The 26,878-nt window shown below is 48.1% G+C and overlaps 2 protein-coding genes across 12 annotated transcripts in view; one reads left to right on the top strand and one right to left on the bottom strand.

Moving 5' to 3' along the window:
* The window catches only part of ift122 (intraflagellar transport 122 homolog (Chlamydomonas)), a 161,129-nt gene extending 154,384 nt beyond the window's left edge, over nucleotides 1-6,745 (bottom strand). For 2 of the 4 annotated variants that reach the window (XM_067999036.1, XM_067999035.1), the window contains exons 1-2: nucleotides 6,482-6,681; nucleotides 1,762-1,828 (exon numbers count right to left, since the gene is read on the bottom strand). In XM_067999036.1, coding sequence (XP_067855137.1) covers nucleotides 1,762-1,828; nucleotides 6,482-6,540 — 126 coding nt within the window. In that variant the 5' untranslated portion in view covers nucleotides 6,541-6,681. Of the gene's footprint in view, nucleotides 1-1,761; nucleotides 1,829-6,481 lie in introns of all 4 variants that reach the window. The other 2 variants (XR_010966127.1, XM_067999037.1) reach the window with 2 other exon arrangements.
* The window catches only part of LOC137334338 (methyl-CpG-binding domain protein 4-like), a 120,186-nt gene continuing 100,012 nt past the window's right edge, over nucleotides 6,705-26,878 (top strand). For 6 of the 8 annotated variants that reach the window (XM_067999038.1, XM_067999044.1, XM_067999043.1 and 3 more), the window contains exons 1-5: nucleotides 6,705-6,768; nucleotides 15,390-15,671; nucleotides 23,822-24,666; nucleotides 26,381-26,458; nucleotides 26,553-26,687. In XM_067999038.1, coding sequence (XP_067855139.1) covers nucleotides 15,421-15,671; nucleotides 23,822-24,666; nucleotides 26,381-26,458; nucleotides 26,553-26,687 — 1,309 coding nt within the window. In that variant the 5' untranslated portion in view covers nucleotides 6,705-6,768; nucleotides 15,390-15,420. Of the gene's footprint in view, nucleotides 6,833-7,914; nucleotides 8,064-15,389; nucleotides 15,672-23,821; nucleotides 24,667-26,380; nucleotides 26,459-26,552; nucleotides 26,688-26,878 lie in introns of those variants that run through there. The other 2 variants (XM_067999041.1, XM_067999039.1) reach the window with 2 other exon arrangements.

The raw sequence follows: 26,878 nt of genomic DNA on the forward strand, positions 1-26,878 counted from the left end.
TGGTCAATAAATGCTGGCCTTGCCAGCGATGCCCACATCCCATGAACGAATAAAAAAAAACAAAAGTACACTAGATTGATTCCTAAGATGAGAAGGTTGTCCTATGTGGAGAGATTGAGGAAAATGGGCCTGTATTCTCCAGAGTTTAGAAGAATGAGAGGTGATCTCATTGAAACGTATAAAATTCTTCGAGGGCTTGACAGGGTAGATGCTGAGAGGCTGTTTCCCCCAGCTGGAGAGTCTAGAACTAGGGGTCATAGTCTCAAGATAAAGAGCTGGCCATTTAGGACAGAGATGAGGAAAAATTTCTTCACTCAGAGGGTTGTGAATCTTTGGAATTCTCTACCCCAGAAGGCTGTGGATGCTGAGTCATTGAGTATATTCAAGATTGAGAGCAATAGATTTTTGGACACTAAGGGAATCAAGGGATATGGGGATAGGGCAGGAAAGTGGAGTTGAGGTAGAAGATCAGCCACGATCTTACTGAATGGCAGAGCAGGCTCGAGGGGCCGCACGGCCTACTCCTGTTCCTATTTCTTATGTTTTTATGTAGGTGAAGGCCCTCCCACCTCAACTGCATGGCTCTCCTTTGCTTGTACCTGCACGCACTCCCCCCTCTCCCCCAACTTGGGGGGGAAACCCCAGAAATCCTTCTCCTTTAACACCTGGGAACTGAGTGTTTCCGCGAGGAAAACTGGCTCTCTGCAAGATCTGTCCATATTCATTAATGATATGGAGAAGGCTACTGCTATATTATAAAACGCACCGAATGACCAATCTAAAATGACCAGGCAACAAGACTGCCAGCATTCAGAAGGGTTCTAGACAAACTAATTTAATGGGCTGAGGATTGGTTAAAACAGGTTATTAAAACCTGTACAACTCAATGCTGTGACCACAGTTTGGTGTCCATTTTGGACATCTTAATATGTTCGGAGAAGATTCAAAAAGCAGCAACAAGAATGATTCGTGGATAGGTGACTGTCACAGAAGTGTACTCATTCATATGAATTAAAATCAATATATCTGTCACATTTTCCACTGAAATCCAACCCAACATCTCTATGGGGTTTCTCATTTTAAATGCATCCACAACTGCCTGTTGTGCTTTTCTGGTGATGCCTGTAACTTTTTGACAGAATTTTTCAGTGAATGTGACAGCTTGTGATGCTGGAATAGTTCCGAAGAAGTTTTTGAGTCTGTATGTAGTTGTGGGGTCTGGCCACCAGGTGTATCTGCTGAGCAGTGTTTTTTTCTCTTAGGCAAAAGCAAAATACTGTGGATGCTGGAAATCTGAAATAAAAACAGAAAATGCTGGAAAAACTCAGCATGTGAGGCAGCATCTGTGGAGAAAGAAACAGAGTTAACGTTTCAGGTCTGACAAAACGTCTTCGACCTGAAACATTAGCTCTGTTTCTTTCTCCTCAGATGCCTCACTTGCTGAGCTTTTCCAGCATTTTCTGTTCTTTTTCCTCTTAGGCTCCACTTTTGGTTTTTGTTTGCGCAAGGACAAAGGAAGGTCGTCAGTTAATATGCTCCACCCCCACCAGTTGCCCCTCTACAGCCCATTCTTGGCCAGTTCATCACCGCCAGTATCTGTGTCCCACAAGATCAATGCCAGTTCTGGCTTCCCATGGCGACACAAACACAGAGAGCTCAAAGCAACACAATGAAGAGGGCTCACAGAGAGCAATGCCACAGGAGGTCAACTAGGACGTACATGTGTGAAAAGTTAGATCTCAACAGAGGTATTGAACGTACCAGAACTCTGTTTCCTGTCGCTACTATCAGCTGGGTTCCATCTGGTTTGAATGCAATATCGTAAATACTGTAGAGATGTGAAAATAAATAAGATTTTTGTCAATTTAGAAGCAATGAACTGATGTACAATCATAATCAGGAATTTCTTCCGATGCTTAAATACAGAACACAGACAGGCTGATTTCAGTTACAAGGCAGTAACACAAAGGAATTTGTGCAACATCACACACCACCTGGAGAAAGCACACTCAGAACATCAAAAACCAGGGTGAGAAAAAGCTATTCCGACAATCAAACTCGCTGCATTGCTTTGTTGACTTTTTTAAATATTGCAGTAAAAAGTCTAGTTTATAAATTGTAGTAAAACAAATTCCAAAATTATCCAAAGTCCAAAGGATTGCTAAACGTAACAAGTTGTTTTTGCTATTTCTCTCTTGCTTGCAAGCCCAGGCTGAGGGGGACAATGAACAACTTGTCCCAGGCCTCTGTCAAAGCAGCTGTAAAGTTGTTGGCTGTTGGGAGAATGCTGTGGAATTACTCTCAATCTGATTTTGTTTCCTCCCAGTGGCAGAGAACCTGGCTTCCATGCCAGCACCAGCTCTTGCTCTCCCTCAGACACAAGGGCAGTAATGTTAACCCCCAAGAACGGGTGGGTTGGAGGCAGGAGGGAGGTTAAAATAACAACTTCTTGGAGGGGGACCGCATCCCCATCCCAATGCGCCCACTTCTGGGTTTAACCCAGGCAGGTTTGTAGGCACGTGCACAACAGACACCAGGAAGCCTCGTCCCCACTTTTTTTTATTATTCGTTCTCTCTCCCCGCCCCCCAACCCCACTGGGTGCATTGTCCTCTCTCTTCCTCCCGGGTGTATTGTCCTCTCCTTCCCCCTCCCCTCGGGTGTATTATTCTCTCCCGCCCCCGAATGTATTATCCCCCCCCCCGCCATTTTATCCCCTTCCCCCCCCCCCCGGTATATTATCCCCACCCCCGGGTATATTATCCCCACCCCATCCCCCAGGGGATATTGTCGCTCCCTCCACCCCTCTCCTTCCTTCCTTTAACCCCCCCCCTCTCCCTCCCTCCTTCCGTCCTTCCTTTAACCCCCCCCTCCTTGCTTCACCTCTCCCTCCCTCCTTCCGTCCTTCCTTTAACCCCCCCCCTCCTTGCTTCACCCCCCCCTCTCCCCCCCTCCTTCCTTTAACCCCCCCCTCCTTGCTTCACTCCCCCCTCTCCCCCCCCTCCTTCCTTTAACCCCCCCCTCCCCCTTCCTTAACCCCCCCTCTCCCCCCCTCCTTCCTTTAACCCCCCCCCTCCCTCCTTCCTTTAACCCCCCCCTCCCTCCCTCCTTCCTTTAACCCCCCCCCCACCCTCCTTCCTTAAACCCCCCCACTCCCTCCCTCCTTCCTTAACCACCCCCCACTCCCACCCCTCCTTCCTTTAACCCCCCCCTCTCCCTCCCACCTTCCTTCCTTAACCCCCCCCTCTCCCATCCTTCCTTCCTTAACCCCCCCTCTCCCTCCCTCCTTCCATTAACCCCCCCCCTCTCCCTCCCACCCTCCTTAAACCCCCCCCCTCACCCTCCCTCCTTCCTTCCTTAACCCCCCCTCTCCCTCCCTCCTTCCTTAACCCCCCCTCTCCCTCCCACCTTCCTTAACCCTCCCCCACCCTCCCACCATCCTTAACCCCCCCCTCTCCCTCCCTCCTTCCTTTAACCCTCCCCTCTCCCTCCCTCCTTCCTTAACCCCCCCCCTCCTCCCACCTTCCTTAACCCCCCCTCTCCCTCCTCCTTCCTTCCTTAACCCCCCCCACACCCTCCATCCTTCCTTAACCCCCCCCTCACCCTCCCTCCTTCCTTAACCCCCCCCACTCCCTCCCTCCCTCCTTAACCCCCCCTCTCCCTCCCTCCTTCCTTCCTTAACCCCCCCCTCTCCCTCCCTCCAACCTTAACCCCCCCTCCCTCCTCCCTCCTTCCTTAACCCCCCCTCACCCTCCCTCCTCCTTAACCCCCCCCCTCTCCCACCCTCCTCCTTAACCCCCCCCCTCTCCCACCCTCCTTCCTTCCTTTAACCCCCCCTCTCCCCTCCCTCCTTCCTTAACCCCCCCCTCCCTCCTTCCTTAACCCCCCCCTCTCCCTCCCTCCTTCCTCCTTTAACCCTCCCCCTCTCCCACCCTCCTTCCTTTAACCCCCCCCACTCCCCCTCCTTCCTTTAACCCCCCCCTCTCCTCCCACCTTCCTTCCATTAACCCACCCCCTCTCCCTCCCTCCTTCCTTCCTTAACCCCCCCCTCTCCCTCCCTCCTTCCTTAACCCCCCCCTCTCCCTCCCTCCTTCCTTTAACCCCCCCCCTCTCCCTCCCTCCTTCCTTCCTTAAACCCACCCCTCTCCCTCCCTCCTTCCTTAACACCCCCCTCTCCCTCCCTCCTTCCTTAACCCCCCCTCTCCCTCCCTCCTTCCTTCCTTAACCCCCCCTCTCCCTCCCTCCTTCCTTCCTTTAACCCCCCCCTCTCCCTCCCTCCTTCCTTCCTTTAACCCCCCCCTCTCCCTCCCTCCTTCCTTCCTTTAACCCCCCCCTCTCCCTCCCTCCTTCCTTAACCCCCCCCCCTCCCTCCTTCCTTTAACCCCCCCCTCCCTCCATCCTTTAACCCCCCCCTCCCTCCTTCCTTTAACCCCCCCCCTCCCTCCCTTCCTTTAACCCCCCCTCTCCCTCCCTCCTTCCTTTAACCCCCCCTCTCCCTCCCTCCTTCCTTCCTTTAACCCGCCCTCTCCCTCCCTCCTTCCTTTAACCCCCCCCCACTCCCTCCCTCCTTCCTTTAACCCCCCCCCTCTCCCTCCCTCCTTCCTTTAACCCCCCCCCTCTCCCTCCCTCCTTCCTTTAACCCCCCCCCTCTCCCTCCCTCCTTCCTTTAACCCCCCCCCCTCTCCCTCCCTCCTTCCTTTAACCCCCCCCCTCTCCCTCCCTCCTTCCTTTAACCCCCCCCTCTCCCTCCCTCCTTCCTTTAACCCCCCCCCTCTCCCTCCCTCCTTCCTTTAACCCCCCCCCCTCTCCCTCCCTCCTTCCTTTAACCCCCCCCCCTCTCCCTCCCTCCTTCCTTTAACCCCCCCCCTCTCCCTCCCTCCTTCCTTTAACCCCCCCCCTCTCCCTCCCTCCTTCCTTCAACCCCCTCCCCCCCTCCTCCTCCTCCCTTCCACCCCCCCCCCCCACACCTCCTCCTCCCTTCCACCCCCCCCCACACCTCCTCCTCCTACCCCACTCCCCCTAACCCCACCCCCACCCCCCCGCCCCTCCTCCTACCCCACCCCCCCTCCTACCCCACCCCCCTAACCCCTCCTCCCCCTAACCCCACCCCCCCCGCCGCCTCCTCCTCCTCCCCCCTCCCCCACCCCCCTCCTCCTCCTCCTCCTCCCCCACCCCCCTCCTCCTACCCCACCCCCCCTCCTCCTCCTCCTACCCCACCCCCCTAACCCCTCCTCCCCCTAACCCCACCCCCCCCGCCGCCTCCTCCTCCTCCCTCCTCCTCCCCCACCCCCCTCCTCCTCCTCCTCCCCCCTCCTCCTCCTCCTACCCCACCCCCCTCCTCCTCCTCCTACCCCACCCCCCTCCTCCTCCTCCTACCCCACCCCCCTAACCCCTCCTCCCTAACCCCTCCTCCCCCTAACCCCACCCCCCCGCCGCCTCCTCCTCCCCCTCCTCCCTAACCCCTCCTCCTCCCCCCCTCCTCCTCCCCCCCTCCTCCTCCCACCCCCCCCCTCCTCCTCCTCCCCCCTCCTCCCACCCCCCTCCTCCTCCTCCTCCCACCCTCCTCCTCCTCCTCCTCCCACCCTCCTCCTCCTCCTCCTCCCACCCTCCTCCTCCTCCTCCCACCCCCCTCCTACCCCCCTCCTCCTACCCTCCTCCTCCTCCTCCTCCCACCCCCCTCCTACCCCCCTCCTCCTCCTCCTCCCACCCCCCTCCTACCCCCCTCCTCCTCCTCCTCCTCCCACCCCCCTCCTACCCCCCTCCTCCTCCTCCTCCCACCCCCCTCCTACCCCCCTCCTCCTACCCCCCTCCTCCTCCTCCTCCTACCCGCCGCCCCCCCCTCCTCCCTCCTTCCTCCTCCTCCTACCCGCCGCCCCCCACCCTCCTCCTCCTCCTCCTCCCACCCTCCTCCTCCTCCTCCTCCTCCCACCCTCCTCCTCCCACCCTCCTCCTCCTCCTCCTCCCACCCTCCTCCTCCTCCTCCCACCCCCCTCCTACCCCCCTCCTCCTACCCCCCTCCTCCTCCTCCTCCTCCCACCCCCCTCCTACCCCCCTCCTCCTCCTCCTCCCACCCCCCTCCTACCCCCCTCCTCCTCCTCCTCCTCCCACCCCCCTCCTACCCCCCTCCTCCTCCTCCTCCTCCCACCCCCCTCCTACCCCCCTCCTCCTCCTCCTCCCACCCCCCTCCTACCCCCCTCCTCCTACCCCCCTCCTCCTCCTCCTCCTCCTCCTACCCGCCGCCCCCCCTCCTCCCTCCTTCCTCCTCCTCCTACCCGCCGCCCCCCCCTCCTCCCTCCTTCCTCCCTCCCTCCTTCCTCCCTCCCTCCTTCCTCCTCCTCCTCCTCCCCGGGTGTGATCCCCGTTTCACTCTGCTCCGCTCGGCTCGGCGCGGCCTGTTTACATTGGAGACCGCGTTGCTACGTCGCAACCAGGAGGATGGCGGAGGAGTGCGCGCTCGGCCGCAGTGCCCACAGCTCTCCTTACCACTGTTCAACCTTCTCCCTGTCGTGTACTCTGTCTATCCAGGTGGGGACGGCCCGCATGTTTCCGGCTGTGTGCCGCCGCCGCCCGGCCCCGACGACGGTCACTTTACCACCGGCCGGAGGCTCCGGCCTTCAATCTCAGCCAACCGACAGTTGATGGCGCATGCGCACCGCCTCCTTCCCAACCGCCCGCCGGGTGTTGAGGGGTGAAATCCCGCGAGAGTTGGAGGGGCGGCCGTGCGCGGGGTTTGCTCTCCCGTGGAGGTGGCGGGTGCTGAGCCTGTGTGGGTGAGTGTCGGCGGGCCGTGAGGTGAAAACCTTCACCACAACTCGGGGGGAACAACAACCACGGGTGGGTTAGCAGTGAGTGTATCGGGTTACAACCCCAGCTGCTTTAATGATGCCTCCCCTCCCCGGAGGTTGCTGAATTTTTCCATCCCCCCCCTCCTCCTCCCCCCGCCATTTCGCCAACACCTCCATCTTGAAACAAAAGCAAAATACTGCGGATACTGGAAATCTGTAATAAAATCAGGAAATACTGAGCAGGGCAGGCAGCATCTGTGGAGAGAGAAACAGAGCTAACGGTTCAGGTCGATGACCTCTCATCAGAACCGGAAAAGGTTTGAGATTTAACAGAGGGAGGGGAGGAACAAAAGGGAAGGTCTCTGATGAGGTGGAGGGCAGGAGATTAAATAGAATAACAGATGGTGGTGCAAGATACAAGTGGGCAGGACAAGTAAAGAAACAAAAGATAGGCCCAAAGAATGTGTAAATGTTAACAGCAGAACCTGCTGTCTGAAAAAATTGGGAGTGGTGGTTATGATCTGAAGTTATTGAAATCAGTGTTGAGTCCAGAAGGTTATAATGAGGTGCTGTGTGCCTCGAGCTTCATTCGAACAGTGTAGGAGGCTGAGGACAGTGGGATGGAGAATTAAAGTGGTAAGTGATCATGAAGCTCAGGATCACGCTTGTGGACTGAATGGAGGTGTTCAGCAAAGCGATCACCCAATCTGTTGTTTGGTCTCACCGATGTAGAGGAGACTGCATCATGAGCAACGACTACAGTATACTAAGTTGAAAGAAATAAAAGTACATCGCTGTTTCATCTGGAAGGAGTGTTTGGGGCCCTGGATGGTGGGAAGGGAAGAGGTGAAAGGGCAGGTGTTGCATTTCCTGTGCTTGCAATGGGAAGGTGCCGTGGAGAGGGGAGCAGGTGATGGAAAAGTGAACCAGGGTGTCATGGAAGAAACGGTCCCTTTGAAATGCTGGGAGGGGATGATGTGTTGGTGGTGGCATCGTGCTGCAAATGGCGGAGGATGATCCATTGAACGTGTAGGCTGGCCAGGTGGAAGGTGAGGACAAGGGGTCCCGAACGTGGTTCTGGGAGGGAGGGTGAGGGCTGAAGTGCGGGAAATGGGTCGCACGGTCGAGGGCCCTGTCAATCACAGTGGAGGGACATCCTCAGTTGAGGAAAAAGGAAGGCATTTCAGAAGCACTGGTGTTGAAGGTGACATTGTCAGAACAGATGCGACGGAGAAACTGGGAGAACCCTGACACTCTGCCCCAGTTCTAAATCATGCGGAGTAAGTAGTGTGCCATCATTGATCTTGCAGGTCGCCTACATTGTCAATAGTCACTTCGTTGGAAAAAAAGAAATTAATTCAGCAAATATCACAGTGCTTTTTAAGAAGAAATGGCAATACATTCCTGCAGTGTATAGTGACATTAAATAAAACTGCATGGATAGCTTGCAGATTAGAATTGGGAGATATACATAATTAAAATCATTTCCACCACTGGGGATTTTCCTCGCCTCATGTCTGGGTCTGTGGTAGACTAATTGATAGCCATGATCAGTCAACAACTCCATTATCATTGTATTATGCGCTTGCCAGGATGGTGGAAGGACTAGATGGATCTTGGTCTTTCTTCGTCTAGAAATTCCTATGTTCCTGTATTCAGGGACAGTGCTACGGATGTACGGGCATTCGTACACTAAAAGAGAAACAAACGTACTCAATTGGGTACAAACATTAAATCTTGGGGACTTATTGATAAGTGATTATAATAATCGAGTGTGTTGTTAATAGCACTTTACACTGACAATGTACGTTGGAGTATACTGTAGCAACCACAAACTGTACAAGCATCATTGAGGCACAAGTAGCAGAAAGAAAACAAAAATGAAAGTTATTTTTTTCTGTATTCTGTACAGTTTATCGCATTGAATTAAGCTACCAGTGTAGTTCGGGCTGAGCGGTTTTCTGCATCATTGAGGGAAACAGATGTTTGCCAGAGAGTCAGAGGTGGATGTTTGTGAGATGTTTTGACCACAGACATTGTAGTCAGTCAACCAGGTCCAAACAATGGCAAATGCCCCCCTGTGCAATTGCTGATCATTGGAAACTTGACAATAGTAAGAACCTCCTCCTTAGGCAATGTGAAAACTAATGATTGCTTCAGCTAGAATGACAAATCCATTGTGGGTAGCAAGGAGGAGGGAAAAATATGTTTTGTAATCATATAAATAATTGAAGGATATATGTACATCTTAAGTAAATCCTGCAAATTCACCGTGGGAGGTGAAACAAAAAAAATCTTTTATCATGTAAATAACTGGAAATAATGTTTTGGAGAGGGACGCAAGTTTTGAAATGTGGTAGATATAGAATCATAGAATGGATACAACACGGAAGGAGGCCATTTGGCCCATCGAGTCCGTGCCGGCTCTCTGCAGGAGGAAGCCAGCTAGTCCCACTCCCCCGCCCTATCCCCGTAGCCCTGCAAATTTTTTCTTTCAAGTACTTATCCAGTTCCCTTTTGAAAGCCATGATTGTATCTGCTTCCACCACCCCCTCAGGCACTGCATTCCAGATCACAACTACTCGCTGAGTAAAAAAAAAGTTTTTCCTCATGTCGCCTTTGGTTCTTTTGTTAATCACCTTAAATCTATGCCCTCTGGTTCTTGACCTTTCTGCCAATGGGAACAGTTTCTCTCTATCTACTCTGTCTAGACCCTTCATGATTTTGAATACCTCTATCAGGTCTCCTCTCAACCTTCTCTGCTCTAAAGAGAACAACCTCAGCTTCTCCAGTCTATCCACGTAACTGAAATCCCTCATCCCTGGAACCATTCTAGTAAATCTCTTCTGTACCCTTTCTAAGGCCTTCACATCCTTCCTAAAGTGCAGTGCCCAGAACTGGACACAGTACTCCAGTTGTGGCCGAACCAGTGTTTTATAAAGGTTCATCATAATATGCCTCTATTTATAAAGCCCAGGATACCGTGTGCATTCTTAACCGCTTTCCCAACCTGCCCTGCCACCTTCAACGATTTGTGCACATATACCCCCAGATCTCTCTGTTCCTGCACCCCTTTTAGAATTGTCCCCTTTAGTTTATATTGCCTCTCTTAATTCTTCCTACCAAAATGTATCACTTCACACTTTTCTGCGTTGAATTTCTTCTGCCATGTGTCCGCTCATTCCACCAGCCTGTCTATGTCCTCTTGAAGTCCATCAGTATCCTCCTCACTGTTCACTACCCTTCCGAGTTTTGTGTCACCTGCAAATTTTGAAATTGTGCCCTGTACACCCAAGTTCAAGTCGTTAATATATATAAAAAAAAACAATGGTCCTAGTACCGACCCCTGGGGAACACCACTCTATACCTCCCTCCAGTCCAAAAAACAACCGTTCACTACTACTCTCTGTTTCCTATTGCTTAGCCAATTTTGTATCCATGCTGCCACTGCCCCCTTTATTCCGTGGGCTTCAATTTTGATGGCAAGCCTATTAGGCATTTTATCAAATGCCTTTTGGAAGTCCCGAAACACTACATCAACATTGACACTACATCAACATCAACTACATGCATTGCCCTTATTGACCCTCTCTGTTACCTGGTCAAAAAACTCAATCAAGTTGGTTAAACACGATCATTTAACAAATCCATGCTGGCTTTCCTTAATTAATCCACACTTGTCAAAGTGACTGTTAATTTTATCCCAGATTATCGTTTCTAAAACTTTTCCTACTACCGAGGTTAAACTGACTGGCCTGTCATTGCTGGGTTTATCCTTGCACCCTTTTTTGAACAAGGGTGTAATGTTTGCAATTCTCCAGTCCTCTGGCACCACCCCCGTATCTAAGGATGATTGGAAGATTATGGCCAGTACCTCTGCAATTTCCACCCTTACTTCCCTCAGCAGCCCACGTTGCATCCCATCTGGACCGGGTGACTTATCTACTTTAAGTACAGCCAGCCTTTCTAGTACCTCCTCTTTATCAATTTTTAGCCCATCCAAGTATCTCAACTACCTCTTCACTTCCTGTGACTTTGGCAGCATCCTTTTCCTTGGTAAAGACAGATGCAAAGTACTCATTTAGTACGTGAGCCATGCCCTCTGCCTCCATGCATAGATCTCCTTTTTGGTCCCTAATCGATCCAACCCCTCCTCTTACTACCCGTTTACTGTTTACATGCCTATGGAAGATTTTTGGATTCCCTTTTATGTTAGCTGCCAATCTATTCTCATACTCTCTTTTTGCCCCTCTTATTTCCTTTCTCACTTCCCCTCTGAACTTTCTATATTCAGCCTGGTTCTCTCTGGTATTATCAGCCTGACATCTGTCATGCGCCCCTTTTTTCTCCTTCATCTTGCTCTCTATTTCTTTTGGTGTCCAGGGAGCTCTGGTTTTAATTGCCCTACCTTTCTCCCTCGTGAGAATGTATCTACACTGTACCCGAATCATCTCTTTAAAGGCCGCCCACTGTTCAATTACAGTTTTGCCTGCCAATTTTTGATTCCAATTTACCCGGGCCAGATCAGTTCTCATCCCATTGAAATTGGCCCTCCTCCAATTGAGTATTTTTACTTTAGAGTGGTCCTTGTCTTTTCTATAGCTAATCTAAACTTTATGATACTATGATCGCTGTTCCCCCACTGACACTTGCTCCACTTGGCCCACCTCATTTCCCAGAACCAGATCCAGCAATGCCTCCTTCCTTGTTGGAGCAGAAACGTACTGGTCAAAAATTCCTCCCCCTCTTTGCCCTTTACACTATTCCTATTCCAGTCCATGTTAGGATAGTTGAAGTCCCCCATTATCACTACTCTATAGTTCTTGCACATCTCTGTAATTTCCATGCAAATTTGCTCCTCTACATCCTTCCCACTATTTGGTGGCCTATAGAATACCCCCAGAAGTGTGATGGCACCTCTATTGTTTCTTAACTCTAACCAAATAGATTCTGTCCTTGACCCCTCAAGGATATCTTCTCTCTCCAGCACTGCAATATTCTCCTTAATCAATACTGCCACCCCTCCCCCCTCCTTTCTTTCCTTCCCTATCTTTCCTGAACACCTTGTATCCAGGAATATTTAGTACCCAATCCTGCCCTTTTTTGAGCCAGGTCTCCGTTATCGCCACATCATATTCCCATGTGGCTAATTGCGCCTGCAGCTCACCAACCTTGTTTACTAAGCTTTATGCATTTACACACACTCACGGGAAACCTATCTTAGACCTTCTTGTATTTTCTCTTAGTCTGATCCCATCTAATACTGTACTATTTCTTACTCTAGTGCTTTCTGTCTCTCCCAATCTTTTGTGCACCTTGTTTCTCCTTTCCATTGCTACATACTGCTGCCCAACCCCCTGCAACATTAGTTTAAACCCTCCCCCACAGAACTAGCGAACCTCCCCGCAAGGACATTGGTCCCACCTCTATTCAGGTGCAACCCGTCCGGCCAGTACAGGTCCCACTTCCCCCAGAACTTGTACCAATGCCCCAGGAATCTAAAGCCCTCCCTTCTGCACCATCTCTCCAGCTACGCATTCATTTGCTCTTTCCTCCTATTTCTATATTCACTGGCACGTGGCACTGGGAGTAATCAGGAGATTACTACCTTAGAGGTCCCACTTATTAATCTCTTTCTTAGCTCCCTAAACTCTTCCTGCAGGACCTTATCCCTCTTTCTATCTATGAGGTTGGTAAGTGGTGTTACAAATTTTTTTTCAGAGGTTTGCATCTTTCAATATTATTAAGGTCTGGATTTTTTTTTACCTCAAGTTACTGACTGCTTCAGTAAATTTGCTTTATTAAAGTGACGGGTAAATCTCTTGTGCCAACTCACTGTGGCATTCTGCTCTATTTTCCCAAATTTCCCTTTCAGCCCAATCATTCCTCCATCAAACTTCACTATAAAAACTTATCAGCCATATAATTGCCATCTGTGAAGGAAACAAACATTTTTTCCAGTCTCTGAATTTTTCTGTGATTTTCTCCTTTGCAAGCCGTTTCTGCTTTTAATATCTACCTCTATAATTATCTTACTCCAGTGATAGAATGAAAATTCTAGTGTGATAGATCAGATATATGTGTTGTCTCTAATCATTAAAGACTATTACATCTGTGGCAGAAATATTTGATATTAGTTATCTGGCTGTGAGGAGAGGACAGAGCTTTTGTCCTATTAGGGGGTCCTGCAATCAAGCTTCTCACAGTTTGGACTTGTCCTAAAACAGGTTGATACCTGGAAACAGATTAGTGGGAATCCAACCTGATGAATCTTGAAACTGAGTTACCACTGTACTCAACTGTGAAAGATACCTTCCTTTAAAGTTGTTTGTCTTGATTGAGTGGGTATTGCTTTTATCTAAACTCTAGTAGATTTCTGCTTTACCATGTTATTGACAAACGGGGCCTAGCCATCAATGTCCAATTGACCCAGGTGTCATTACGGAGAGCATCAAGGACTTTGAGACATTTAAGGAACAGGGATTTGAAGTTTAAATAAAAATTTCTAATCTACAACAACTTGCATTTATATAGCGCCTTCAATGTAGTAAAACATTCCAGGGAGCTTCACAGGAGCGTTATCAAACAAAATTTGAGACGAGACACATAAGGAGATATTAGGATAGATAGAGGTAGGTTTTAAAGTGCACAGTAAAGGAGGAGAGGGGCGGAGAGGTTTAGGAAGGGAATTCCAGAGTTTAGGGCCTAGACAACTGAAGGAAAGGCATGGTGAAGCATTGAAAATCGGGAAGACGCAAGAGGCTAGAATTGGAGGAATGCAGAGATCTCGGAAGGTTGTAAGGCTGGAGGAGGTTCCAAAGTTAAGGAGCGTCAAGGCCATGAAGGGATTTGAAAACATGGATGAGAATTTTAAAATCAAGGCATTGCCGGCCCGGGAGCCAATGTAGATCAGCGAGCACTGGGGTGATGGGTGAACAGAACTTGGTGCAAGTTAGGATACAAGCAGCAAAGTTTTGGATGAGCTCAAGTTTACAGAGGATGCAAGGTAGGAGGCTGGCCAGGAGAGCATGGGAATAGCATGAGTCTAGAGATAACGAAGGCATGGATGAGGGTTTGAGCAGCAGATGAGCTGCGGCAGGGGCGGAGATGGACGATGTTACAGAGGTAGAAGTAGGCGGTCTTGGTGATGGAGCCGGAAGCTCAGCTCAGGGTCAAATAGGACACCGAGGTTTCGAGTTCAGCCTCAGACTGTGGCCAGGGAGAGGGATCTAGTAAAACATGCTGTGTATGCTCTTCTAATTTTACTTCATGGATAAAATTTATATTGGGGCAGGGGGGGGTTCTGATCTCTCTCTGTAACTCAGGAGGAAGATCGGTGGAAATAGCGGTATATGCCGTTTTTCCAGGGTTTCTGCTGAAATTACCAGGAGAACCCTCCCCCCATGGAAATTTTACCCCATAATGTGCAAATGTTTAGGCATAATCACCCATCTAATCTGCCTGTCCTGTAAAAAGTTTTGTACCTGACAGAATGCACGGATGATTGTCGAGAGCTAGAGCTGTGGGCCTAACTCTTTAGACTCCCTCAACTTACTAAGTTATGAATAATTTGTTTTACCCGTGACAAATTATTCATAACTTAGTAAGTTGAACTAAAATAACAATTGCAATTTTCTTCTATATTTCTCATATCATGAGAATATTTTGAGCAGTTTATCAATTACGACATTGTTAGTTATTCTCCTGCTGTCGGGAATAGTATCAGGACTCTAAAGGTGTCTTATTTACAATATGTGGAGATGCCGGTGATGGACTGGGGTTGACAATTGTAAACAATTTTACAACACCAAGTTATAGTCCAGCAATTTTATTTTAAATTCACAAGCTTTCGGAGGCTTCCCCCTTCGTCAGGTGAACGATGTGAAAATGAAATCCTCGAAATGAAATCATATAAATGCGATTTCATTTCGAGGATTTCATTTTCACATCGTTCACCTGACGAAGGGGGAAGCCTCCGAAAGCTTGTGAATTTAAAATAAAATTGCTGGACTATAACTTGGTGTTGTAAAATTGTTTACAATTATTTACAATAGCATAAGATAGTGTGTGATATAAGTCCAGTGTTACTAATGAAGTCACTTTCTGTGGATTAAGACAGTAGGTTAGCATGGTGCTCCTCTTTCACCAGCTGAGAGTAATGCGATGAAAGTCTCCTCGCTAGTAGACATGGATGTCCCGTGTGAAGTAAGTTTGGAAAGTCTCAGCCCAATTTCTAATGGGTGAGTCTATATCATGGAACCGCCTATAGCTTGACACTAATTAGCACAGAGAGGCCCACAAGGGTAGCGTGGGGCATGCCAATTATTTTCAGAAGTTGAGGTTAAGGCATCTTGTTGGGGTAATAAAGAAGGAGTTTGCCGTCCACCTAGCCCATGGAATATTTAACTGGGCAGCGTAGAGGGAGCTTTGCTCTACACCTAGTCCGTGCTATGTCTGACTCAGGAGTGACTGATACAGACCCCAAACCCCCATTATAACCATCATTGACATCCCTCATCACGATAAGTATAAAATCCAGTAGAAAGAATAAATAAAATTTTGCGGAAAACGAAATATGAATCAAATTAATTGTGCTCTATTTTCAGCAAGTAGAAGAATTAAAAAGAAGTTTGCCTGATGGAAGTGCCTCCTTGCAATGAGATCAGCAAAGATGAACACCATGTCCGGAAGGAAGATGTCTTGAACCCTGAATTGATAGACGCAGGAAACACAAACTCTTTATTGTCTGAAGCTGGGCCTATCATTCAGGCTGTGGATCCTGAAATATCCCACGGATGTTACCCTGAACTTCCAGAAGGATGGAAGAGAATAGTGAAAGAAAGACAGACTGGGAAGTCAGCAGGAAAATCCGACATTTACATTATAAGGTGGGAGATAATCTAATTGTTAAAGAAACTACAGGCAGTGTCTTCTTTTGTTACACAAGCATGGTATAAAGAAATGTAACATTTTTACAGCTAATTTAGGGGGCCCTAAAGTCCATGGGCTCACTAATCTCAGCATTTTAATACGAGGGCCCTCCCAGAACTGAGACCTCTGCACAAATGAGGATGTGCTTCACTAATGGACCAGAGCACTGTGCCTCCTAATTGTAAGGGAAGTCCCCCATATAGTGGGCAACCTAATCTTGACCATACCATCAGGAGGAGGGCAGAGGAGAAAATTGGAGGGTAACACTCGGGGCACTGTCATGCCCATTCAAGGGGCTAGTTCAAAAGTGCCATCATCAGAAGACAGGGAGCAGGTTGCCGGTTTGTTGTCACAGCCAAGGAAGGGAAGAGAAAAACAAAACTTGTATCTGCACTTTATTCTTCCCAACCAACTGCTAGAGACACTGGAATATTAAAGAACTTCTCAAAGATCAGTACAGATTAAAAAGGCGATTCAGGCCATCTAACTCATCCATCCACAGGAACCTATTATTCCCCCATGATCTCCTAACTGGGCCTCCACTAATTGATCAATGGGTAAATCTACTGCCTGATGTGCAAATGAGCCATACAGTTCAAGAAGGTCCCAGGTTCAATATGTGGTCTGTGTTGTGTTAGATGATTTCAGGGTGGCAGTGGGCTGATACAGTTGGGATTAGTGTTCCTGGGCTGGGAAAGGGGAAAAATCAGTTGGGGTTCTATTCCTGATCACTGGTCCAGTGAGGCCTGCTAAAAAGTACCCATATGTTTTTATTTATTCATTCATGGGATGTGGGCGTCACTGGAAAGGCCAGCATTTATTGCCCATCCCTAATTGCCCTTGAGAAGGTGGTGGTGGGCCGCCTTCTTGAACTGCTGCAGTCCGTGTGGTGAAGGTTCTCCCACAGTGTGACTTTTTTTAGTGAGATTGTACAACTGAGTGGCTTGCTAGGCCATTCAGAGGGCAATTAAGAATCAACCGCATTGCTGTGGGAGTCACATATAGGCCAGACCGGGTAAGGACGGCAGGTTTCCTTCCCTAAAGGGCATTAGTGAACCAGATGGATTTTTATGACAATCCGGTAGTTTCATAGCCACCATTACTGATACCAGTTTTTTTTTAAATTCCAGATTTTATTTAATTGAATTCAAATTCCCCAGCTGCCGTGGTGGGATTTGAACTCATGACTCCGGATTATTAGTCCAGGCCTCTGGATTACTAGTCTAGTAACATAACCACTATGATACCATACCTGACATGGATACTTGATAGAGGAGAATGAGGTTTGACTGTGATAGCTGTGCAGTTGGATAGCCTGCAGGCACTTACTGCCCAGGTTCCCACATGCGGAATGGCTACTTAAACAAGATGCTGGACACGTTAATCACTACTTTAAGAAGAGGATAGGAGAAACATGAGGCAAGTGGGAAGAAACTTACCTGCTACCGGGTACGAGGTACCTTCGGTTTGGTTCCACTGTATGTACTTGCATATAAGTCTCCCAAAGTTCCAACAGAAAGCTGGAAAAATCCATGACCTTTGTATGAAACAAGGGTCAAAATCCCAGATCTTCTATCCACCAAAACTCTCCTCTTCATGTCAGCTACAACCACAAGTTCAGTTTCTCTTCTTTTTCACTTCAACCTGCCCATTCCTCTCCGCAGTTGTTCTGCTCCTCCAGTACTGCAATATTTAAATGGCAGCTCACTCTTCCAACTTCAGTCTTGCTTCTTGCTGTTAATTTGAAATCTCCTCTCCATGATGTCGGGCACTGGGAGGGAGAGTTTACATTGAAGTATTCTCAGCGCTGGAGGGGCATAACAAGTAGATAAGACTACGTGCATCGTCTTGGGAGAAATTGCTATGCTGAGAGAGAAAGCAGTCTAGAGGGCACCTCTAGTGGTTATGTAGTGGTGGTTATGTTACTGGACAAGTAATCCAGAGGCCTGGACTAATAATCCAGAGAACGTGAGTTCAAATCCCACCATATCAGTTTGAGAATTTGAATTCAGTTCTTAAAAAGTCTAGAAAAAAGAAAACTTAGTAGTAACCTTGAAGCTGTTGTTTTGTCATAAAACCAACTGGTTCTCGAATGATGTGGAGATGCCGGTGATGGACTGGGGTGAACAAATGTAAGGAGTCTTACAACACCAGGTTATAGTCCAACAGCTTTATTTGGAATCACAAGTTTTCGGAGCTTTCCTCTTTCGTCAGGTGAGTGTAGGATTCCGTAAATGCACAGCATATATAGTCAGAGAACAATGCCTGGTGATTACAGATAATCTTTCCAACTGCCCTTTATCACACCTCGGCATAGATATAATCAAAGCAATATAATCAAAGCAATCAGACAGAGAAACATTATATCCCAGACTACTGAATACACAAGCGGTCATAACACAAAGATAGACAGAGAGAGAGAAAGACACCCGAAAGGCAGCGAAAGAGAGAGAATGACCAGTTGTATGAAAAACAGATAACTTTTTTTTGCTGGTGGGGTTACATGTAGCGTGACATGAACCCAAGATCCCGGTTGAGGCCGTCCTCATGAGTGCGGAACTTGGCTATCAATTTCTGCTCGACAATTTTGCGTTGTCGTGTGTCTCGAAGGCCGCCTTGGAGAACACTTCCCCGAAGATCGGAGGCTGAATGTCCTTGACTGCTGAAGTGTTCCCCGACTGGGAGGGAACCCTCCTATCTGGCGATTGTTGCGCGGTGTCCGTTCATCCGTTGTCGCAGTGTCTGCATGGTCTCGCCAATGTACCATGCTCTGGGGCATCCTTTCCAGCAACGTATGAGGTAGACAACGTTGGCCGAGTCACAGGAGTATGAACCATGTACCTGGTGGGTGGTGTCCTCTCGTGTGATGGTGGTATCTGTCGATGATCTGGCATGTCTTGCAGAGGTTGCCGTGGCAGGGTTGTGTGGTGTCGTGGACGCTGTTCTCCTGAAAGCTGGGTAATTTGCTGCGAACGATGGTCTGTTTGAGGTTGGGTGGCTGTTTAAAGGCGAGTAGTGGAGGCATGGGGATGGCCTTAGCGAGATGTTCGTCGTCACCGATGACATGTTGAAGGCTGTGAAGAACATGGCGTAGTTTCTCTGCTCCGGGGAAGTACTGGACGACGAAGGGTACTCTGTTGGTTGTGTCCCATGTTTATCTTCTGAGGAGGTCTATGCGATTTTTTGCTGTGGCCCGTCGGAACTGTCGATCGAAGAGTCGAGCGTCATATCCCGTTCTTACGAGGGCGTCTTTCAGCGTCTGTAGGTGTCCATCGCGTTCCTCCTCGTCTGAGCAGATCCTGTGTATTCGCATGGCCTGTCCATAGGGGATGGCCTCTTTGACATGGTTATGGTGGAAGCTGGAAAAGTGGAGCATCGTGAGGTTGTCCGTGGGCTTGCGGTAGAGTGAGGTGCTGAGGTGCCCGTCTTTGATGGAGATTCGTGTGTCCAAGAATGAAACCGATTCTGAGGAGTAGTCCATGGTGAATTTGATGGTGGGATGGAACTTGTTGATGTTATCGTGTAGTGTCTTCAGTGATTCTTCGCCGTGGGTCCATAGAAAGAAAATGTCGTCGATGTATCTGGTGTATAGTGTTGGTTGCAGGTCTTGTGCAGTGAAGAAGTCCTGCTTGAACTTGTGCATGAAAATGTTGGCGTATTGGGGTGCGAATTTGGTCCCCATGGCTGTTCCGTGTGTTTGGGTAAAGAACTGGTTATCGAAGGTGAAGACATTGTGATCCAGGATGAAGTGGATGAGTTGTAGGATGGCGTCTGGAGATTGGCTGTTGTTGGTGTTGAGTACTGAGGCTGTTGCAGCGATGCCGTCATCGTGGAGGATACTGGTGTGGAGTGCGGAGACGTCCATCGTGGTGAGAAATGTTCTTGGTTCAACCGGTCCGTGGGTGCTGAATTTTTGTAGGAAGTCTGTAGTGTCGGGACAGAAGCTGGGGGTTCCCTGTACGATGGGTTTCAGGATGCCCTCGACGTATCCAGAGAGGTTCTCACACAGGGTTCCGTTGCCTGATACGATAGGACGTCCGGGTGTGTTGGCTTTGTGTATCTTTGGGAGGCAATAGAAGTCTCCCACGCGGGGAGTACGTGGGATGAGAGCGTGTAGGATGCTTTGAAGGTCTGGATCAAAGGTCTTGATCAGTTTGTTGAGCTGGTGGGTGTGCTCTTTGGTCGGATCTGCGGGTAACCGTCTGTAGTGTTCCTGGTTGTCCAGTTGTCGGTATGCTTCTATGCAATAGTCCATGCTGTTCTGTCCGCTGGTTTGATGACGATGTTGCGGTTGGTCTTGAGAGCGTTGATGGCGTTGCGTTGTGCTCGGGTGACATTCTGGACTGTCTTGTGAGTGCGGCTGATAAATCTGGCATTGACGCATCTCCTGACAGCTTGAGCATATATGTCAAGCTGAGGGCAGCGACCCTCCGGAGGAGTCCAATTTGACTCTTTCTTCTTCGGTTGCTGTACCGTGGATCCCTCTGTCTGCTGTTCCGGATCTTTGATTGTCTCATTGGGTTCGCTGCTGAAATCTTGGGATTTGTGGAAGAATTCCCGGAGCCTCATTCTCCTGATGAATTCCTCTGTGTCCGCCGCGAGACTGATTGGGTCCATTTTGGTGGTGGGGCAGAAATTGAGCCCTCGGCTGAGAACTTTGATTTCGTCTGGTTGAAGGGTGTGGTCGGACAAATTGACGATAGACTTCCCTGTGGTTGCAACCGTGGTACCGGGGGAGGCTTAGTTGATGCTGGTGGTGATGCCGAGTTTCTGAAGCTTCCTGCTCTTGGTTCTCTAATGTCCTAAATGGAAGGAAACCTGTCATCCTTACCTATATGTGACTCCAGTCCCACACCAATATGGTTGACTCTTAACCTCCCTCTGAAGTGGCCTAACAAGCTGTTCAGTTGTATCAGACCGCTTAGCGATTCAAGAGGCCCACCACCTTCTCAGAGCAACTAGCAATGGGCAATAAATGCTGGCCTTGCCAGCGACACCCACATCCCAAGAATGAATAAAAAAAATATAGGACTGTCATACCCCACCCAATTAGCTCTAAAGAGGAATCTAAATTTATAATCTCATATGCAAGTCTACATGACTGCTTTCCCTTCAAACTTCACTGCTCCAGACAGGACACTCAAGCAGTGCAGTTAGAAGGTTTATCTTCAACATTGGGAGCCAATCCAGACAGAGATGGGAGAATTGCAGTCAGAGATGGGAAAATTTATAATGGCGAATAAGGAAATGGCAGAGAAATTAAACAAATTCTTTGTGTCTGTCTTCACAGAAGAAGACACAAAAAACCTCCTAGAAATACTAGAGAACCAAGGATCTGGTGAGAATGAGGAACTGAAGGAAATTAATATTAGTAAAAAAATAGTACTAGAGAAATTAATGAAAGTCGATAAATCCCAAGGACCTGATGATTACATCCCAAGGTTTTGAAAGAGGTGGCTCTAGAGATAGTGGATGCATTGGTTGTCATCTTCCAAAATTCTATAAATTCTGGAATGGTTCCTGCAGATTGGAGGGTAGCAAATGTAACCCTACTATTTAAGAAAGGAGGGAGAGAGAAAACAGGGAACTACAGACCTGTTAGCCTGACATCAATAGTGGAGAAAATGCTAGAATCTATTATAAAGGATGTGATAACAGGACACTTAGAAAATTTGGCAGGATTTGGCAGTCAACATGGATTTATGAAAGGGAAATCATGTTTGACAAACCTATTGGAGTTCTTTGAGGATGTAACTAGTAGAATAGATAAGGGGGAACCAGTGGATGTGGTTTATTTGGATTTTCAGAAGGCTTTCGATAAGGTCCCACACAGGAGGTTGGTGAACAAAGTTAGAGCACATGGGATTGGGGGTAATATACTGGCATGGATTGAGAATTGGTTAACAGACAGAAAACAGAGAGTAGGAATAAACGGGTCTTTTTCAGGTTGGCAGACTGTGACATGGGGTACAGCAGGGATCGGTGCTTGGGCCTCAGCTATTCATAATCTATATCAATGATTTGGATGAGGGGACCAAATGTAATATTTCCAAATTTGCTGATGACTCAAAACTAGGTGGGAATGTGAGTTGTGAGGAGGATGCAAAGAGGCTTCAAGGGGATATAGACAGGCTAAGTGAGTGGGCAAGAACATGGCAGATGGAATATAATGTGGAAAAATGTGAAGTTATCCACTTTGGTAGAAAAAACAGAAGTGCAGAGTATTTTTTAAATGGTGAGAGATTGGGAAATGTTGATGTTCAAAGGGACCTGGGTGTCCTTGTACATGAGTCACTGAAAGCTAACATGCAGGTGCAGCAAGCAGTTAGGAAGGCAAATGGTATGTTGGCCTTTATTACAAGAGGATTTGAGTACGGGTGTAAAGATGTCTTACCGCAATTATATAGGGTCTTGGTGAGACCGCACCTGGAGTATTGTGTACAATTTTGGTCTCCTTATCTAAGAAAGGATATACTTGCCATAGAGGGAGTGCAGCGAAGGTTCACCAGACTGATTCCTGGGATGGCGGGATTGTCGTTTGAGGAGAGATTGAGTAGACTCGGCCTGTATTCTCTAGAGTTTAGAAGAATGAGAGGTGATCTCATTGAAACATACAAAATCCTTACAGGTTCAACAGGGTAGATGCAGCGAGGATGTTTCCCCTGGCTGGGGAATCTCGAACCTGGGGTCACAGTCTCAGAATAAGGGGTAGACAATTTAGGACTGAAACGCCTCAATTAAATCTCCCCTCAGGCTCCTTTGCTCCAAAGAAAACAACCCCAGCCTTTTCTCATAGCTAAAAATCCCCAGCCCTGACAACATCCTCGTAAATCTCCTCTGCACCCTCTCTAGTGCAACCACATCTTTCCTGTAATGTGGTGACCAGAACTGTATGCAGTACTCAAGCTATGGCCTAACTACTGTTTTATACTGTTCTAGTATAACCTCCCTGCTCTTATATTCTATGCCTCAGCTAATAAAGGAAAGTATCCCCTATGCCTTTTTAACCACCTTATCTACCTGTCCTGCTACCTTCAGGGATCTGTGGACATACACTCCCTTTGTTCCTCTACACCTTTCAGTATCCTCCCATTTATTGTGTACTCCCTTGCCTTGTTTTCCCTCCCCAAATGCATCACCTCACACTTCTCCGGATTGAATTCCATTTGCCACTTTTCTGCCCACCTGACCAGTCCATTGATATCTTCCTGCAGTCTACAGCTTTCCTCCTCACTATCAACCACACAGCCAATTTTTTTTTAATAATCAATTCAGCAGCCCGTCACATTTAAAATGCAACATTGACAGGATGGTGTAATTACAGTATGATAAGTTTACATAGGAAGTTTCCATTATAAATAGGAATTTATAATGGCAATATATAAAAGTAACGACAAAATGTATTATTTTAATATGGGTGCCAAATTACATCTACACACCCTGGTCCAATGATTCCCCCACCCTCTAACCCTGCTTCATGTGGTCATGACACTCCTGTCTGCAAAGCCACGGGAAACCAACTAATATACATTATTTTACTTACAGTATGCCTTTTTAGAGAGGAAGTGAATGAAGCAAATGTTTACTCTTTGTATTCCTGTGAAAAAACAGGACTGTTTTGTCTTTATCTACATATAAACCCTTGAGAGGTTGGATAGACTGAGACTTTTTTCCCTGGAGAGTAGGAGGTTAAGGGGTGATCTTATAGAAGTCTATAAAATAATGAGGGGCAGAGATAAGGTCGATAGTCAAAATCTTTTCCCAAAGGTAGGGGAGTCTATAACGAGGGGGCATAGATTTAAGGTGAGAGGGGAGAGATACAAAAGGGTCCAGAGGGGCAATTTTTTCACTCAAAGGGTGGTGAGTGTCTGGAACGAGCTGCCAGAGGCAGTAGTAGAGGCGGGTACAATTTTGTCTTTTAAAAAGCATTTGGACAGTTACATGGGGAAGATGGGTATCGAGGGATATGGGCCAAGTGCAGGCAATTGGGACTAGCTTAGTGGTATAAACTGGGCGACATGGACATGTTGGGCCGAAGGGCCTGTTTCCATGTTGTAAATTTCTATGATTCTATTCTATGATTCTAAATGCACATTCTTTTATTTAGTCCTCAGGGGAAGCGATTTCGATCTTCAAAGGAGCTGGAAAATTACTTTCAGAGAAATACTGGAGAGGAAAACCTGAAGGCCAAATACTTTAACTTCACCGTCTTCTGGCGAGGCTGTGCTCGGGGGAGGATTGCCCCGGCTAAGCAGACAGCACCGCTGCAGACAGCACCGTTACAGACCAGCACCTCACCCATACAAGGTGTCGGCAAATTGACTGATAACCTTCCACTGCCTTTGTCGCATGTGCCACAAAATGCCACGAGAGAGGAGGGACTTGAAACCGAGCGTAAGTGCCGTTCGGGCAAAAGGCAGAGGCAGGCAGAGTTTAAAAACACCTCAAAGCAGAAACCTGAAAAAGGCACAAAGCAGCAAGACCGGAGCAGACTGAGAAAGAATTCCAGGAGAGAATCATCTGCAAGAGCGGAACAGAAAAAATCCCCATCAACTGAAGAGGGGGAGCTGGGTGAAGGAACACTGGCTGACAGACGAAAAACAAGTCCCAAAGAAGAGAGGAAAGCCAGCAGCAGAAAGCCCAAACAGCGAGCAGCAGACAGCAAAAAGCAGCTTCCCAAGGAGCAGGCATTTGAAAGCAAGGATGCACTGGAACTGCAAGCAGGAGAAGCTGGCGAGCCTGTGTCTGAGGCACCTGAGTTTAACAGGCAGGTAGTGCAGACGAGCGAGGAGGACGACCCTGATGCCATCTCATTCCCTGGAGCATCAGATACAAGACTAGGCATGAGTCCTTCACAAACAGATCGCTCAAAATCAGAGATTACTTGTGAAGACTCAGATAGAAGCTCAAGGGTTTCTGATGGGGACAAGTTTACATTGCTGAAAACACAAGGTACTGCCTTTAAAGGATAATTCAACATTTGCTATCATGGCTGTGAAATGTTCTGTGTCTTTTTCTTTTCAATTCTCTTTTTTTTCTTAAACAGATTGAAGGGGATTTTGTTTAAATTCTCTGCTCTCTGAAGGTACTGACTCACACTGCACTTCAGTTCTTGTCAGTGTTCCAGTACCTAAGACGAGCCGAAACAGATCGGCAGGCTATTCTACCATAAAGGCATCACATCCAGGCCGATCCTGTTCTCACCTGCTGTCCATGCATGCCTGCAGAGATTGCTGTTTATGGAATGAGTGGGACCCACCCCAACCCCCTCCCCCTCCCCCACCCTAACCCAGGGGCACTGAGGCTAATTATAGTGCCTCAGTTAACCCAGCACAGATCAGTAATTGAACCTGGAGATTTCTGGTCTGAATAGCATAGTGCCATTCTGAGCTGTGCCTTTTCCCACTAGGCCAATGTAATTCTCTTTTATTTCTACATCTAAGTCCACCTACCCATGCACCATTCCTCTGCCAAGGGGCAGAACCAGCCAATCTGCTGCCAGGCTTACAGTAATGCCTTGTAAAAGACACCAGGAGATGACACAAGAGTTGGCCTGGGGGATTGATTTTTCGAAGTACCAACCTGCCTTTGGTGAAACTTTGAATCTGTGCACAGGAGCTTACCAAATGAGGCGAGCTCAGGTTCCAACCTTTGGCTTAGCACAATGCCCTGGTGTACTTTGCTGCTATAGCCATTTACCGTTTTGATACTGTTTCTGTCAACCTGAGACACAAACAGGATCAGATACTGGAAAGTAATTACTGACCATAGGAACAGGAGTAGGCCATTCAGTCCTTCAAGCCTGTTCCATTGGATCAGGAGTAGGCCATTCAGCCCTTCGAGCCTGTTCCATAGGATCAGGAGTAGGCCATTCAGCTCCTCGAGCCTGATCCATTGGAACAGAGGTAGACCATTCAGCCCCTCGAGCCTGTTACATAGGAACATGGGAACAGAAGTAGGCCATTCAGCCTCTCGAACCTGTTCCACCATTCACTAGATTAAGGCTGATCTGTAGCTCAACTCTATTTACCCGCCTTTGCTCTATATCCCTTGATACCCTTACCCAACAAAAATCTATCGATCTGAGTCTTGAAAGTTTCAATTGAAGGTTGGTTTCTGTAAACCAGGGCATATTATTGTTAGCCATTTCCCGGTAATGTGCATGGGAACAGGAAATGTGCAGAGACCTGGGAGAGCCGCCCACTGAGCTCAGCAGTCCTTCTGCTTCAGTGCTCTCCCTGCAAGGTATACGTGTACCAAGGTGGCACCGTTGAGGAGTAGGACCTAACTTCATACTCACAATTCCCCAAAATCAGCTGTGAGAAGGACAGGCATTTTCCTGCAATAAGTGGAGTGAGAATCTACCCAAGGCCTTGAGTACGTCCCAGCGGCTGGTAGGGTGTCCTTGGTGGAGGCTGGGATCACAAGACCTCTGGGCTGTGGATGGAGCGGCTAACTGGGGAAAAGGGGAGGTAGCAACTCAAAAAGGCAGTCTCATTGTCACATTCACTGCTACTATTTGCTTCAGATTGATTTTAAAATTGAATTATTACTACAAAGTGAGTTTTTAACTGCCATTTGACAGTGCCATCCTCTACCCCAGCTAATTACAAATACCAGAGATCTCATTACTCCTCACACCCAACTGGGTCCTTTTGTTAAACAGAAAATCATCCTTCTCCAAGAGTGAAGTTGGACAGGAGGAAGACCAGCCCATACTTTTCCAGTAAATATTCCAAAGAAGGTACGAAGCTTGAATCTTTATTCAGCTGTGAGTTAGTTATATAATGTGAAATTGGACTGACAACATGTTATGAACCTTCAGTGGATTTTTGCAGCAACCAGCCCTCCAAGACGGAAAGCCTTCGCCAAGTGGACTCCTCCTCGATCACCATTTAACCTGGTCCAAGAGACACTCTTTCATGATCCCTGGAAGCTTCTTGTTGCAACTATATTTCTTAACAAAACCTCTGGTGAGTTGGCTGTACTGAGTGAGTGACACTAGAGAACTAGGTGCTATCAGCGAGAGGTTCAGATCTGGGTTAGTCAGCTACAGCTAGCACCAGCAGCAGTCCTATCGAGACTGATTTATTGATGCTGGGATCAAAATCTCTTTCACGGTTGTGAGAACTTTTAGACTAACAGGCGCGCTCTGATTGTGGTG

Source organism: Heptranchias perlo, chromosome 17, assembly GCF_035084215.1.
Source record: "Heptranchias perlo isolate sHepPer1 chromosome 17, sHepPer1.hap1, whole genome shotgun sequence".
Taxonomy (NCBI): Eukaryota; Metazoa; Chordata; class Chondrichthyes; order Hexanchiformes; family Hexanchidae; genus Heptranchias; species Heptranchias perlo.